At 36.2% G+C, this 17,209-nt stretch overlaps 2 protein-coding genes and 1 long non-coding RNA gene across 4 annotated transcripts; 1 reads left to right on the forward strand and 2 right to left on the reverse strand.

Moving 5' to 3' along the window:
- Positions 1-439: 439 nt before the first annotated feature.
- Positions 440-5,580, reverse strand: LOC137723082 (uncharacterized). Of its 2 annotated transcripts, XM_088692340.1 has the most exons (8): positions 5,358-5,580; positions 4,328-4,437; positions 3,476-3,625; positions 3,137-3,369; positions 2,244-2,354; positions 1,759-1,803; positions 926-1,049; positions 440-717 (listed from the first exon to the last, which is right to left on the reverse strand). In XM_088692340.1, exons 1-8 carry the CDS (start codon positions 5,569-5,571, stop codon positions 673-675), a joined length of 1,032 nt encoding a protein of 343 aa, XP_088548466.1. In that variant the 5' UTR covers positions 5,572-5,580; the 3' UTR covers positions 440-672. The 2 variants fall into 2 exon arrangements, with proteins under 2 accessions (XP_088548466.1, XP_068318337.2); XM_068462236.2 differs by lacking the exon at positions 440-717 and having other exon boundaries at positions 761-1,049; positions 5,358-5,579.
- A 1,090-nt stretch (positions 5,581-6,670) lies between these two features.
- LOC148697316 (uncharacterized) lies at positions 6,671-9,019 on the forward strand. The gene is made up of 3 exons (XR_015961439.1): positions 6,671-6,767; positions 6,914-7,195; positions 7,684-9,019. It is a non-coding gene; the product is annotated as an uncharacterized LOC148697316 (long non-coding RNA).
- A 4,573-nt stretch (positions 9,020-13,592) lies between these two features.
- LOC137722964 (B-box zinc finger protein 24) lies at positions 13,593-17,037 on the reverse strand. Its single transcript, XM_068462099.2, is given in 4 exon segments — positions 13,593-13,859; positions 13,861-14,088; positions 14,768-15,067; positions 16,537-17,037. Coding segments are annotated over 4 exon segments (735 nt in total). The 5' UTR covers positions 16,720-17,037; the 3' UTR covers positions 13,593-13,835.
- Positions 17,038-17,209: the final 172 nt, after the last annotated feature.

The following is a 17,209-nucleotide window of genomic DNA, read 5'->3' on the forward strand; positions in this document are numbered from 1 at the left end:
AAACCTGACCTGAGATGAAGCAAAAACATTTGCACTTTGATCTTCAATGACCCAGACTTTAATACCAAGCATTCTAAAGTCTAATCTCTAATGAAAATTGATCAAAAGGACGTGTGTGAAAATGATTACAGGTTTGACAAAAAAAGTCAAAAAACTACTAAGTTTGAACTTCACAACAACAAAATGACTTATTAAACCACATGATGTGGTTTAAAAAGATAAAAAGAACTTTAGCGAAAAACTCTCGGTGCTGTTCATTTTAACGAAAAATCATATTTTTATGCTAAAAAGTTAATCCTGGTACTATTCACTTTACCCTTTATTTTGTCATTTTCGTTAAAACTCAAAGTTTTCAAGCCATTTTCATTAGTTTTTCTAAAGATAAAAGCAATAAAATAAGACTCCATGATTTAAACCACATTTTGTAAATCAAAAGACGTGACAATAAAATAAGACTCCTTAATTTAAAGAATTAAAAAAAAAAGACCAACCATCAACAACCGCATCATGTGGCCAAATATAAAAGCCTGCATATAGAATCTTGTTCTCTTGGTCGCCAAGTGATCAAAGCTTCATGCTCACTCACCTTTTAATTTAATATCAAGGGTTGAGATTAAAACATTAAAAGAACATTCACTATTCTCTATCCTTGATATCAAATTCAAGGGCGAGTCACAAACATTCCTCCGTCACGGGATGACCAAGAGAACATTTTTGCTACATATAAAAGAGCAATAAACTGTAAATGCAAGACAAAATATATGTAAATTCATTGTGACAAAATATATTCTTAATTAAACTCCTTTACAAGTATCTAGAGTATTGCTCATAACAAGGATTCTTGGAGGATGTTTGAGCATGGTGAGCGAAAGTAGTAAAACAGGTTATTTTAGAACGCAATAGTTTGCGGTTTTAGTTCGCTAACCTCCATCTGCAAAGGCCTCCAAGCACGCTTGCACCGTTCCCATCTCCCCTGCATATGAGCCAAAAATGCCTCTGCCCATTTTTCCTTGCTCCCTCTCATGCTAAGATCGTAGGGCACTGAGAAACTATTCAACCAATCAACAAAAATCAAATCTCAGTTATGGTGGTTATGTAACACCACTGCAATATTAAAGTTCTGCCCGTTTAAATGACAGATACTAAAGCGTCTGTGTGTCCCGTGCAGGTAAAGACTGCTGAGAGATATATTCTGGGTAGATAATATATTATCTGTCAAGGACAATTTATAAAGGCACGGGAATGATAAACACAATGGTGAACCCGACCCCCATCCATCTACCGATAATATAACTCTCTCCACAAATATAACACTTTCCATTCTCCGCAACAAGAAAAAAATGCCGATAGATTAGAGAGTATCTATTCGCTGTTAAGTGCATCTCCAAGTACTTATAAATGAACCTTTAACCACCACCACATTAGAATCTGAACTGGTTTTCCCGTCAACTATGCCCTTACTAAATAACTTCTCAAAAGCCTTACTCAATTAACTTTAGGACTTCCCAACAGTTCTGAAAGAAGGCTCAAAATATAGGATGGGGTTCAAAATATCACAAAATTCATCCTCGTTACGCACAACATCAATATCATCTCCAATACTGATGTGCTCTTCCCATAACAGTCAAAAGAACTTGCACTAAAAAAAAAAAAATACTTTCTTTGTGTTGCCTCATCAAGTATTCTTTTCAACTTACAGAAGATATCCATCAATTATAACACTAATAAAAATAAAATAAAAATTTCACGGAGAGTTACCTCAAGAGTTCGTCTAGTTGATATACTTCATCGGGGGATCCATTCCTGCAAGAATTACAAACTTTTATCTCAACAAGCTACATTGCGTCCATGAGCAATGTATTTTGAAGATTGACCTTTTGGCTAGTACTGTTAAGTATGCAATTAAATTGCTCAAATATGAGAAGTACTCTGTAGTTTTTGTTATTTAACTTAGTGCATGACAAGAGACTAGTATTCTCAACACTTTTTAAGAATTTATCTAAAACAAGCCACAAAAACCAAATGTAAAACATACGAACACACTTTTACTTTTATTGGTTAGAGGACTTCTTGTAAATCCAAGACATTATAAGTGTATGATGCCATGTTAGTACTTTAAAGAATGAAAATATGTATGTGTGACCCAAGTAGGACATCGAATATCGTGGTAAAATATAAATCTAATAATTCAAATTCTGATATAACTACTGAACGCGTCATAAAACAAGATCAGAAAAACTAACCTGCATATTGATATTTTATAAATATGAAGATACTTGGAAGAAAGATTACAAACAGCTGCAACACTATGCTCCTCTCTGAACAAGTACACAACTGGATACCCAAGAAGCCATCTGAAGTATTTGAACACAAATTTTTAGTGTATGACACCAAGATTCTAATCCCAACATCTAATACAGGAAGAAATTTAAAACTCTTAATATTCGAATGGGATTTACATGCAACTTCTAACAAGTTCATTCCTTAAAAGTTTCTGAAATAGTATAAGAATTACTTCAGAATCAATTCCGCTTCCAATTTGAGTGACTTTCTAGCAAACTATTAGACTTACAACTCGAATGTTTAGGAGTTGACAGATAAACCAGGTAATGGCAAAACAATTCTTCATTTATTTCCCCCTTCCAATCCCACTTTATGTTTTATTTCCAGCCTAATTACTGGCGTCAGTCAAACTACAAGTTATCGATCTGTCTTGTGAGTTTCCACTTCATGTACTCCAAATGCATTGTAGCCAGGTTGTAGACTGGAAGTTCAAGACCAAATAAAATTAGATTTTTTTTCCCATTAATGGGAAAACGGAATCAGATTTCAAATTCTAAATATATTATGCAAGCATAGGGGACCATCCGACCATAAAAATTTTCATTGTAACTTTTAGTCATTCGGTTATCCAAGCCAACTTAGTAATGTTCCTGTAAAAGGGACCACCTAATTCCTAAGCAATTATCTGACCATACCAGTTAAAAGTCCATCTGAGTCATTCAGGCTACTTTACATATCCAAGTGGTGCTGAAATTGTTCACAAACATATTCAGGATCACAGAAACCTGAAGCAGGGAAATGCGACATCCCAGGGGTAGTAAAGGTGTATTCAAACGTGAGCTTAGACAGTTACCCATTTAGCGTTGGCAGTAAGACCTCAGTATTTTGCATGCAGCTACTCAGATCGATAAATTCAGATGACTGAGAAGGGATGTGTTCATTTATGGGCGGTTCAGCATCAGCTGTTACACTGTGAGATGGCAAAGCCTCATCTTTCCTTCCACCAACAGGAAATACCAGAGAGAACAACTTCTGAATAGATATAAGCTGCATCCCTAGTGGGCTTTTTTCTGCTTCTGTTATCATCTGCAACACAAATGAAAGAAAGGCAATCACCAAATGGGAGAAAGAAAAATGTTCAAGTTCAAGGTAAAGATTACAGGGGGCAGAAAAGAATACAGCAGAGAGTAACCTTTGGAGGATCTCGTTCAACATCCACAAAGAGCAACTCTCGTTCTGAGTTCAAGCTTGACCTAACATGATCAGCAAGCCCTCTAACGTGTATCAAATATATCATTTCTTCTATAACCATTACTCTCAAATGCTCAAAAATGGGTGACTCCTGCACAAAAGTCCTAAAGGTTATTTGATTTTCAGAAAACCAATAACTCTTTACAAAGTAAAAGGAAAAAGGACAGAATAATAATATGACATGATATGCAACGTCAATAGATCATGTAATGCAGATTATCAGCTAATGCTCGGCCCGCATCCTAGTGGAAATGTAATGGGAAAATGAGCTGAGAGAGATAAGAAATGATTAAATCATAAAACCCAGATCATCTTTGCCAAAAAACCAACTAAAGACATACCAACACATATCGGTACATGTGTTTACAGAAGTACGAATAAGCTAATGCAGGTAATATTATATAAAATGAATTGCAATCTTTCTTACCAAAGAACAAACATTTGACTTATGAATTTTAAGCATTAGATTCCAAATCCTTAAACCCTAAACAAAAACTTATTCAGTGTGGGGGAGAGAGAGAGAGAGAGAGAGCACCACGTCTCGCGGGTTATACCATCGATGTGCGTGTCAGGTTTATGTGTGTGCATGTGCGCACCACCATGATTCCTAATTGAACTTCTATGAAATGGTTTCACAGGATTCAGCTAATTGTCTTGACTAATTGTTAATAACTTAATATAGATATTTGACTTTAGCTATAAGTTAAACCTATTGGTAAATGGTATTATTAGAATGATTTAGAAAACTTGGATAAGATGTCAGTATGAACTGTGACAGAATCAGCGGCAAAACCTTTTGACAGAGTTTCAAAATAGCGCAGAGTCTCTCTTGCAGTTCAGGCATCTTTCCACCATAGTCTACCAGTATCACTGGCCTCATTCCTGTGCACAAAGCTAGAATATCTGCCAGAAAACTCCACAAAACCACAAGTTGTTACACATAACAGTAAAATATACTAACTTTGGTTGAAATGTTTACAAATATATTCCTAGTAAGCCAGAGGAATTCGCAGTGGCAAGGGGAAAGATTCTTGAAGGCTTGGATGCGCTTCTCATTTACAGTACACGGTAAATTCAGGATCTTGTTTAAATTTTTAAAGGGAAATCACCAAAAGTATCACCACATAGAAGCGGACATATAGTTATCGTTATAAATCAAAATACTACAAAAGCGCAGGGATGAACACAATCGTTTTACTTCCATTTCCATGTACATTTTACGGGGAAAAAGAATATTAAATCAAGATTATATGTACTCTTTCCTCTACAGCCTCTTTTCATTTCGTGATCACCAAAGAAAGTTTCTTTCCCTTCTTTGCTTTCTATTCAAATAATAAAGATCCTCATCAATCAAATGTATGTTTTTTGGGTTACAATCAATCAAATGTATGTTCATAATCACATGATTTCTCCATTTTCGCTACGGATGAAACGAAACGAAAACAAAAAAGGAAAATTTTTTCAGGAAAACCAACCCAATCCCACTGACAAGTATACAAGAAAGATCATATGCTAACCCTCTAAATTACAACACAAAAAGGTGGGGTTGCAAAATTGAAAACCAAAGGAGCCACAAGAGAAGCCATCTCAACTTTTAAAGATACATCGACAAACATATTCAGCTGAGAGCTTATACAGGCACCAATGAAGAATTATCTACTCTAACGTTTGAAGGAGACCAAATTTACCAAAACCCAGATGCAAAATTGAGCTTGTGAATTGAAACACAACAAAATATTGAAAACCCAGAAGCCAAAATGGAGTGTTCATTTGGGAAAGCAGAACAACATAAACTGTTACAATTGAGAGAGAGAGAGAGAGACCTGTGTCAAGTCGACGTCGAGAGTATTTGAGACGCCATTTGATTTGTGAGAGAGAGGAGTCCAAGACTCGCAATGCTTCATCTAACTCTGCGGCTTCAGTTAAGAATTCCTTGTCTTCTTTTTCCCGAGGATCCTCCATTAACACAGAGAGAAGACAGACTTCCAGAAAATGCCACTGTTTGTTTACTAGTAGAATTGAGTGGCCGTTTGGCATATTATTTCTTTCTTCTTTTTTTTTCTCCGTATATTTTCTTCGAAATGAAATTTCAAATGCTTAGACTAATCAAAATTAAATATCGATGAAACGATAAATATCGACGGTATAACAACGAAAATTTCACGATATAGTGATTAAATATCGATAGAAATTAAAAAATTGATCATTTCATTAATTGAGATTTAAAAAATATCATTTTGGCCAATTCTTTTACTAACGTTATATCAAAAATCATATGATCGTTAGATTAAGAGTTCATGATTGCTTTGCAAAACCGTATTTGTCAATTTTCTTCAATACAAATGAGTGTCTTAATAATTTTGGATTTGTCTAATTTTTATAAAAATGATCTATGAATGATGCTTTAGAAATAGACAATTCGGATCGTTTAAATACATTGTGAAGTGGGCTCCACAAAAAGATATGTCAAAAGTTGTGTAAAAGAAGTAGAGTCACATATCTGCCCCCTTCATCTATGCAAAATCTACAATCCACTTGCTGTTAGATCTTAATTTTATAATTTTAAATAAAGATTTAATGATTTAAATACATGTAATACCTCTAAAGCACAAAAAAAAAAAAAAAAAAAAAAAAAAAAAAAAAAAAAAAAAGTTTCTTTACGAAACATGTTGTTTAGTAAACTGTGGGAGTTTGAGTGGCTCGAACATCAATATTTCAAATATTTCTCTCGTCTAACTTAGATCATCAACAAAGAAATGTCTAACTATAATAGTATAGAACATTGTAAGGTTTAAAAACTTGTTAAAACCTTGAAGGGTCTTATTGTAAGGTTAAAAATTTGAGGGGGCTATGTGATTAAAACAATAAACTTGTGAGGTTTCCAGTAGGAAGCAGGCTTTCCTATATATACCATAATCGATGACATCAATGCAGTGGACCTATACATTTCATATACAGAAATTGGTACCTATGCCATTTAGTTTCATAAGGCTCAAGAGCAACAAAAGTGTTTTCAAAATGTCATCTAAGGTACTGTTAGAAAACAACACTCTACCAAATTTAGCCTGTGACGTAAACTGTAAGTAGGAGTGGGCTCACATGTTACCATGTGCTTTTGTTCACTGATGTATGGGCATCAATCTCAGACAATCAGCTATTGGCTATTTTCTCAACGGCACATGAATGTTTTGACTGTAGATCGGCTGGTCCTCAGCTTCTCAAACTGCATCATGGTTGCAATTGGGATTTTCTTTTAGGGTCTTCGTATTTTGTGTTCATTTATGGTTTTGGTATTTCAATCTTTCAATGGTTGAAGAGCTTATCTCTCTTAGTACTCAATGATCTCTTAAACCCTTTTTTATTCTTTGGTCATTGCCAGGTTTAGCCCTGAAGCACTAAACTAGTTGTTAATCAGGGGATTGCTTGGCTAGTTTGCAATCTGCAATGCTGAAAGTGACATAGCTAGCTCTGGATACCATTGCTGGACGTTGTGGCATATGCACGGTATAATTTCGCAGGGTTGTGCTTACCCGTATTTGGACGGGTTCTGTTGAGTTGCTCATAATTTTTTTATGCCTTGGACCTATTTATTTATGCATGGAAGTCTTCTTGGAGAAGACTATGAAGGGAGAACTCTATCAAGAGAGTCCACTTTAGAGAGGTGAGGGGTTATGATTCATGCAACTATACATTATCTCTTGCTCTTTATTGCTTTGTCTCAGTAACCACTTTTTACATGGTTTGACAATCCTAATATGAATTGGATTACATAACATAGTTTCTATTTGTATGATATAGGACCAATTCCAATTTAATATAGAAGTTTTTGAACTGTTGTATACAATTCTCTTTTTATTCATTTCCTTAGAAAACAAGTAAATCATTTTGATCGGAAAAATCTTACCCACTGGTATCATTCTGTCCACCGCATTCTGAAATTTTCTTTTGCCCGCCAAAGCATATTGGAAGGTTTTCTGGACACTTCAGGCAGTTATTTGAAAGACTACCCCTTAGTGTCTTTGGGCCAAGAATGAACTCCTGTGGAAGTTTTCCTTGCAGAAAGTTGTGATCTAAGTAGAGGATTCTGCATGCTTCTACTTTTGCTCTGAATTCCCCCAGTATAACACCAAGGAACTGGTTGTATGACAGGTTGATTGACGTTAAATTTGGAAGAGTGACCAAATTGAGAGGCAAATGTCCACGCAACTTATTTCCTTCCGCATCAAGCACTTGAAGCTGTGTTTCTGGTCCAAGAAATCTTACAACTTCTAAGGTGGTGAAGGTGTTGATTGAAAAATTGAGTTCAGTAAAATTGGGCAAGGTAAAAATATCTCTTGTATTCGTACCTGAAAGCCTGTAGTCACTCACATCTAGCAACTGCAGACGTTTGAGTTTGTTTAATGCCGGAAGGTGCCCGGAAAGCAGGTTATGGTTGAGCATCAATTTTCTCAAGCCTAATGGAACATTTGGCATACGCCCATAGAGATTGTTTCTGCTGAGATCTAATGTCCTCAGCTGCCACAACCCTGAGATTTCAAGGATTCTGCCAGTGAATCCATTGTTGGACATGCTCAAGTAGGTCAAGCTCCTTAATCCACTAATGCTTGGAGGAATGGAGCCGGAAAGCTGGTTATGTGAAACGTCTAGAGATTGAAGCATTTTGAGCGCAGTCAATCTTTTGGGAAGGTTGCCTGTGAGGAAATTGCCGGACAATGAAAGTCTGGTGAGCTTCTTTAGTTCAGAAATGGTATCCGGGATTGGTCCTCGAAAGTGGTTCTTACTTAGATTGATGATAGTGAGCTCTGTTAGATTCGCGATTGACGGTGTGATGAACCCCTTATAGCCACTACCGTCAAGCTCAATTGACGTTATGCTGCTAGGGGAGTTGTAAAACGTGAAATTGCACAAGATTCCCAGAAACTCCCCTTACCACCCCCCCCCCCCCCGACCAAGGGCGCGTGCGTGAATGCAAACTCCCAAGTACTCAGATAAGAAGAGACGGGTACAGAGTTGGGATCAATGGCACGCTTTATAAGACGAAGAACTTGAGTATCGGAATCGAGAGTGAGCGAATTAACGAGCATCAAAACTGAAAATGTGGTGATGAAAATAAGATGAAGTAGATAGAAGTAGCAGAGGGGAGGCATAAGCTTGCCCATTGGTAAGGGGGAGCTCAAAGCTTATTTGGGTTGTTGGTTTGCTTGCTTTGTGTTGGTGTGTTGTGTGCTATAAAGTGAAGGATGCGAAAAGACCCTTTGAATAGGGAAATATTTTGTTGTTAAATCTCATGCCAAGAACTTGGGGGCAAATTATATCCATTTCTTTTAAAGGTTGGCTGCATTTGTGGATTTTGCTCTCTCTTTTGCTCATCCAACCTAATCTTTCTTTATCCAAACCATGTTTTTGTATACTCATTGTTTTTGGATAATATTAATAATATTTCCAAAAGTAAGGGTATGATATGATATGATACCTTATTCATTAACTAAAACGTTTTTTTATTTTATACGCAAATATATTTGGTAATCCATTAATGAATTTTTCCTTCCAAAATGGTTGATTACTATCTTCTCTAAGTATGACTCTGGACATGAAAACATATTTGTACCACCTAAAATCGCTTAAGGTTTGACATCTTAAGTTGGTGAGTTGGTCATGAATCCTGGAGGTGACATTACTAGGTGTCTCTATGAAATGTTCTATGATAGTGAAAAGTAATGTGTTGACCGCATCTGGGACTCCTCTTCTGATATGTTCATTGAAAACAAATGTTCATTATTCATCGATTTTGACTGCATTTTTTATTTCATTTTTGGATTGTTCAGTAAGATGTTTTTCCCACCATGAATGGAGCATTCTTGTAAATCTAGTGACCAAAAGGTCCACAACTTGGGTTTGACTAAGGTTATGATTAGTAATATAACTATTAGCAACCATAGAGATGTGTTGTAATTTGTTCAAAAGTTTTTATTCTAATAATCCATCTATATTCCATTCATAGAGTTTATTAGCTGAGATTAAGAATTGGTTTTGAATGTTTCTTTCCTCAAATTGAATATCCGGAGGTGTTGGCCTTGGATACCAATTTTTGGTAAGAGTTGTCGGGTTGACTCTTTTGTTTGTGATTCGTTTTAGTTCAAGATTTTGAAAAGTTTCTTCTACTTTTCTGATGGAATTTGTTTCACTCTCGCCTTTTGAATCCCATAGTAGAAGTTGTTTCTGGTTGAGATTCATCTGGGTGTTGTAAAATATTGATTGTTTTTTCTTGTTTTAACTCTTTTAACATTTGATCTATTTTTTTACTTGTGGAGATTGTTTTCAAAGCTATTGTGCTAGATGAGGCTTCTGGGAAGTTGACTAAGGGTTTTTCCTTAATTGTTCGTTTGGAATGTGAAAGTTTATTTATTTTGCTTTCTATTTTATCTAACTGTTTTCCTATAGTATGTAGACTCTAGTTTGTGAAATTGTTTTGTTCAATGATTGGCTTGACTCCTGCATCTTCTTTGGGAAGTTCGAAATGAGTGGCTGGTACCTATGTGTTTGCGGTTGTGATTAAAATTGTTTCTTGTGGAGGGTGACTAGAGGAGACTATGGTTTTGTCTTATTTGACCCAATTTTCTATGGTGATGACTTCTAACTTATTTTCAGACTCGTAATATTTTTCAAAGAAAATACTTCAAATATGTGTTTTTTTCATGAAATTGGTCCATTTATTGTAAATGTCCAATTTTTGTTCTTTTGTATATTTTTCCCTAAAGGTGTTTCTTCTAGGAATGTTTTCTATTGCTTCGATGTCAACATTGAGTTTCTTCCATTGAATTTTCAATAGTTGTTTAGGACTAGTAGTTGGTGGTTGACTTGATTTGCTTCGAAATCAGATTCAATTGAAGATGTTTGTTCTCCTTGATTTTGGGTGTTAGGTTGGTATCGTGGATGAGTAACCTGAGAAGTTGTTTCTATTGATTTTGATTTCATGTTGATCAAATCATTAATTAATTCTTGTTGGGTAGCTATTGAGCTAGTATCTATTGATTTTAATTTTATATTGACAAAGGAATTAATTAAATCTTGATCTCGACCCACCATATCGGCTGAGGTGGATCCAGAAAAAGAATTCCTACTAGATTCTAAAGATTTATGTGACTGTTCTAACTCGTGTAAAGGGACACTAGATTTCCTAGCTGGAGGGTTGAAATTGATTTTAACTTTTCCGTCAAAATATTGTTTTATGTTGTCTAGGTTGACTAAGCTATTTGTATGCTTACTGGTTTGCTTTCATTGATTAAGCACCAATATGAAGGTAGATTGATATCTAACCATTTGATAGTTTTGGGTATTTTAATGTTGGCATTTTCTTGATTGGTTTGTATCAAAAGTGTGTGGTCTCGAGGACTTTTAAGTAAGGCTTGGAAATTCATGTTTGTGTTTAATTTATGTCAACAATCTGTGATAAAATTATATATGCTAATAAATAATAAATGCGAATAGGAAATTAACAGAGTATGAACAATGAAATAATATTAAACAGAAATATTGAAGATCAAGTCTTGCATACCGCAATGTCCTTGTAACAGAAATTTCGTCCCTACTCAGTGCTTGTAGTTCTATGGACGTCTGCTTCACCAGGATTCAACGATCAAGTCAGAATTCCAGCACCAGAAAACTTGACTTCTGGTGAATTTCTATGTATTTCTCTCATTAAGGATGTTTTGGATTATAGAAGAAGAATTGTATTTTTTGTGTTCTAAATGCTATGCAGATGGATGTATATATAATATAATTATGCCTGTTCGCAACATGTATGAGGAATGGATGCATCTGTTGGGAGACATCTTCTCATATGGGTGTTTTCTTTCTGCAGTTTTTCACACGTCAGACTTCATCTGAAAATATGAGTCTGTTGGTAAAAAATAATTAATTAATTAAATTTGAAATTAATTAAAAATAATTAATTAAATTCGAAAATAATTAATTAATTTAATTATTAGAGCCCAAACTCAAGCCCGAGCTCGAGCCCAAGGCCCATCTTTTGATAATCACCCCAAAGTCCAATTCCAAGGGTGAGCCCAATTTTAGTCTCCAAGACCTATCACTCCAATCACTTTCTATAAGGGACGAAGCTTTATAAAGTGAGGAAACCTTTTGAAAATGGCCAACGTGGGACAATAAAATTTCTACTCAAAATTTACAATAGTTTGTTCCTATGACTTTGTAGTAAACTCTAAAAATTAAGGCTTATGGTTGGACTCTTCAAAGACTTGGTACCCTGATGTTTTGATGTTTAATGTGAGTGCTTTCAGTATGTGAGGATTTGAAAGACTTATCGTGAGATCTGGGAAACAATCAAAATGAATTAGTCCGTTGTAAAGGCTTGACTCAATCATTCCAAGAATTCTATCATTGAAGTCAATGAATCTTGCATTTCGGAGACATAACAAAATAGTGGTATTGAGGCCTCTTCTAAGGGCTTGACTGCTATTTGGATTAGGCATATGTGAATGTAATTGTAACCATCTTTTCTATGAGTTTTAATTTGTTCTGGTGTGAATAACTGACAAGTTTCATGTTCTTTACTAAGAGCATAAGTTTTTTCAACTGTTTTGACGTGATGTTCACTTCTAAAAGAGGCTACTGACCATTTCTTTTTGTAAATATTTTTACTAGAAACCTTGGGGATATTCCAATCTCCAAAGTCGACAGTGTGAACTCAAAAAAAAATTTTACTGGGAAATTATGGAAATTCTGAACTTGAAACCTTTCTCCTCCAGAGTCCACTTTTTATAGAGTTAGAAAAAGGTTTTGGGTGACTTGCTTTTACTATTGATGAATGATGACTTGCTTTCATTATTGATGAACAGTGAAATTTGTTGGAATAATTGTTGTTTTCATTGTAGAATATGGATGATTGAATGACTCCAAACTTTGTCAGAATCATTGGTGAGAACGTGCTGGTTGACTGAATAATTTCATGCTTTGTTGGAATTATTGGTATGTGTGTGTATGATAATTCCAGATTGAATATCTCTTGGTCCCATATGAGATCCAGTTCTACATCTTAGCTAGGGCTGGAAAAAATTCCCAAAAATCCCAAACCAAACGAAAAAATCCCAAACCCAAACCGAAATTATCCCAAACTTTGGTAATCCCGTACCGAAAAATACCAAAATATTTGGTATGGGATTGGTTTTCAGATTTCATTTTTCGGTAATCCTGAAATCCTGAAATCTTCTTTTCCTTTTGCTTTTGGTTCGTACTTCCCATGCTACCAAAGAACAAAGAGTGCAGAAAAGCAAACTGCAATATCAATTATATATTATTAAAATAATCAAAGTGTGCAGAAAAGCACATGACTGTTTTGTGCTGTCTAAATTACTATCAAGCAAACTGCAAACATAGCCTATTGTATAATATTAAAATAAGGAAAGTTTGCAGAAAGATGTCTAAAGACTCAGACTCTTTAGACAAAGTGTCTCTCCCATCTCTGCCTTCGCCAAAGTCTCCATCTCTACCTTCGCCAAAATCTCAGACTCTTTCTGTCTCTCCTCTCAAATTCAAATTGGGGCTTAGGGTTTCGAATTGGGGGCTCAGGTCAGGAGAAAGACGAAGGTCTGACTATCTCTGCACTCTGTCTTTCTCTCGACCTTCAATTTTCTTCGATTCACCACTGTTTCTGATTTTAAAATGGGGTTTTAAATTTTAAAATTTTAATGCAGGTACGGATGATTTCAGGTTTAGTTTCGGAAAATCCCAAATACCGAAAATATTTCGGGAATACCGAAATTTTGGTTTGGTATCGGTCCTCAGATTTCCATTCCAAAAATAATCGGTTTGGGACTTGATATGCTGTTTTCGGTTCGGTATCCCATACCGAACCAGCCCTAATCTTAGCACTGAACTAACGAATAGAAATTGAACATCACTTCGCGGGAATGGCATCATCTATTAAAAAGTGCTAGCGTTGACAAGAGATGAGCTTGGTTCTTTTTAACGCGTAATCGCTTAACAATACATGCTTCAAGACACTCCTTTTTCTCATAATCACCAATTACCACTGTCACTTGGTATTATAACAGCAGGCACGTAGTCTGTGCCGTAAGATCATATTGCTGAATAGGCAAAATTACATATCGACGGATCAAATAAAAAGGACAGGAATCCCACAAAATGCATTATAAATTCTTAAATACATACGTAAACACATACTGGTACGTACTTAGTATGAACATATATAACAAATACATAAATACATACGTGCGTATACTTAGTATGAACGTATATAATTCAACCTATCAACGAATCCATCAAGTTGATACATGTCTAAAATCTGCCGAGGTCAGGAACAGTGAAATACTCATCATCGTCATCTGGGATTTCAATCCTAGGCTTCTTGGGCGGACTGCTTGATTTAGGGGGTCTGTAGGAGGTAAGATTGCTCGACTGTGGTACTGGGAGCTGCGGAACTTCAGCTGCTGCCGGTGCCTCCTGAGGAAACTGATCACCGAAAATACCCATGTCTGCTATCCATTCGAGCTCTCCAAACTCAAGCGAATCCTTCTGAAGAAAGCACAGTCCAGAGTTTCTCAAGGTTAGGGATAGATGAAAGAAAAGGCAAACAACTTATCAACAATGTTGGCATCAATTTTATATAAATGTTTTTTCTATGCTGACTTCACCCGTACAACTGCCTGAACTCCATCCCACCTGAGCAATGACCTATTAGAGCTATCAACTTACTGAAGTCATATAATCTCGTATAATCGTGCATATGTGCTCTATGAATGATCAAACTAAAATAGCGATGACAAAAGAAAAGTGAACTCAATTAAAATTATTCTCTACTTCTATCTCGAAAGTCCAAAAAACTTATAAAGTTTCTGTACTCTCACTGGTTTATATACAGTAGATAAATAATTATTTTTTCACACGGTAGGCAGCATCATTAAATAGCGGTATATGCCACCCAATTATCCCCAACAACATTGTCCAAGACTTGTGCGTCTCATGTACCAAGTTCCCATAAATTGGGTATTTATCTTCAACCCGACTTTCACGGATATTATGATAACGCCCATTTCTCCAGTCTTTCAACAGAAAAAGGGTAAGTTCTGGTGCATCTTTCAATGCCGTTTCTACGTATTCAATTAAAACCAGGCTATTCTGTGAGAAGACAATTGTGTAATTCTAATCATTATGAATAAAGCATAACATCCAAATGTTTAGGGATCTTTCTAACCTTGTCAGAAGATTCAAAATCTGATAATTGCAGCAAGTCATCAACACCCCATGGTGATGAGATGCCAGAAGCCTGTGGTGCTGAGACTTTTGTTGAAATCTTCTGTGCACCTTGATTGGGTGGCTCTAAGCCACTCGTTTCAGCTTCCTTAGTACTACTGGAGGCCAAAGCCACTCGGATTCCAGTGGCAAGGAACCTCTGGTGGTTTGCAGAGAGGCTATTGGCTGAATGAATTGGTTCATCACAATCCTGACAAAAGAGGGCTCTGTCTTCTACGCAGAATATAAAAGCTGTCTTATCCTGCAAATCAGAATATATGTGTGAGAGGGAGAGATTGAAATTTGAGCAGTTATTTCGAGAGAATTTAACAAACTCATCAGAATCCAGTGATGCTAAGACAGATTTAAAACGAAACCTTATTTATGTTTCAAGAACTCTTACGTGAGTTTCTTGTTGTTCATTAGTAATTGAGATGAAGACGGTTGATATCAAGAAAGCAGAAATAAACCAAGAGGAAAGCTCAAATGTGGCTTGAGAAATTCAAGCTGGTCATTTTGCATAGTCTGCTACTACAATAATTATAAGAACCAGTCAGCCTTTGATTCCATGATTCTGCTCATCTTACGGAGTTGTGGAAACATCTCTATCTACTCCCCACTATATTATGTTTAATTCGGAAGAAAGAGTAAAACGCTATGGAATATAGTTATAAATGATGTACCATAAATTATAAATCGTTCCTGAATTACAGCAAAACCTAAGACTACTCGAGTAATTTCAGAATAACACTTTCTCTAATTGCCTTACCTTTCCCTACTCTCCAACGCATCAATGAATTTTTTTCTCATCTTCTCCATGACTCAAACCATGGTCCACAACAAGGACTAAATTGTACCCTTTGTGCTTAAGAATTAAAAGGCACCTTTTACGTTCCAATTCAATCAAAAAATTCCTGATTATGGATCAATCATTATTAAATTTGACGAATCGACGTTCTCAGAATCCACAAGGTTGGACATCTACTCAACCATTAGCTGACTTGCATTGCAAGTAGCGAACAAACACTCAAAATCCCCATGACTCAACCATTCGCTGACTTACATTGCAAGCAGTGAACAAACATTTCATTCTCTAGCAACTTACACTTCACAAATTACTATTTTCATATGAACAAAAATTACTCATCAGTTGAGTTGCGCTCATCTGTATGGCGTCTGCATCACTCAACATAACTAATCAACCCGCTTGGCCCAAAAGCCGGTCACATGTAAGCGGAGTATGTTGAGAACATAGTCTCAAACTGGGCCAATATATCGTACTTCTAATTTACTCGAAAAAAAAAGTATTCAAGTAAGTTTATGAGATCTTGGAAACCTCTACTCATTGTCACTTGGTTTCAGGTTTAGTTTCGCACTGGATGCTCCAACTCTAACACTCTTAGGGCTGGTTTGGTATTGCTGTGCTTTTCCTGTAAGAAATAAGCTCATTTTTGCTGTTTCAGGTTTTCAACTTTTTTTTCACCCAAAACTGTGAAAATAAGCTGTTTTTAAGTGTTTACCTAACACTTTTTTGAGCTCAGCTTTTTTTGATACTCGCTTAGTACTTAGCACCCTAAGACCTATCTCAATCCGGCTCACCCCATACATTCATCAAATCTAAATACATAATTAATTAATATCAGGAACTAAAACCCCAAACAAAAACAGAAAAATTGGAAATTGGGAAATCAATCAAGACATAGAAAGAAAATGGGAAGTGAAATTAATTACTTGGCAAATGTCGCATTTAGGAAGCTTGTTGGAGAGGCTCTGAAGGAGCAGCCTCTGGTGTTTGCTTGCAAGCTTATTCGCTGCGTGCACTTCAACGTCGCATTTGGCGCACAGAGCCGCCTCGTCGGCGCAACAAATCACCGTCGCCGGCGCCTTCTCGCACACATCACACTGAATCTTCATCTTCAACGATTCAATCCTCTAGATTTCTTAGATTTCTTCCTCCTACACACAACTCTGTTTCCAGAAAAAAAAAAAATAATAATAATCCCAGAAGCAAGTGAGAACGTTGTAAAACTGCCAGACAGTTCCAGGGAGTGTGATCCAAATTCCAAAGATCAAAGCTTTCCCAGAAAGTCCAAACAGATTATCTATGGAAAATCCTCCTGAAGAGAGGAGAGAGCAGAGAGAGAGAGAGGATTGTGTTGTTTGTAAGAAGATAAGAGGATTTGTGAGGCAAGTAAAGTAATTGGCGGAGGAGATTTCTGGAGAAAGGTGTGTGATGAGGAGAGGTTTTTGTGGTGTATTGTGTATCATAATCAAGACAATTGGGAGATATCACAGCACTTGTGGGGGCCGCCAGCTTCTGTCTTGTGGCTGTAGAGCCATTGACACCTGCAAGATAGTTAGTCCACATCTCTTTCTCAAAACCAAATCTTCTTCACCTAACACT

This window comes from Pyrus communis, chromosome 4, assembly GCF_041283825.1.
Source record: "Pyrus communis isolate YQ-2024b chromosome 4, ASM4128382v1, whole genome shotgun sequence".
Lineage (NCBI taxonomy): Eukaryota > Viridiplantae > Streptophyta > Magnoliopsida > Rosales > Rosaceae > Pyrus > Pyrus communis.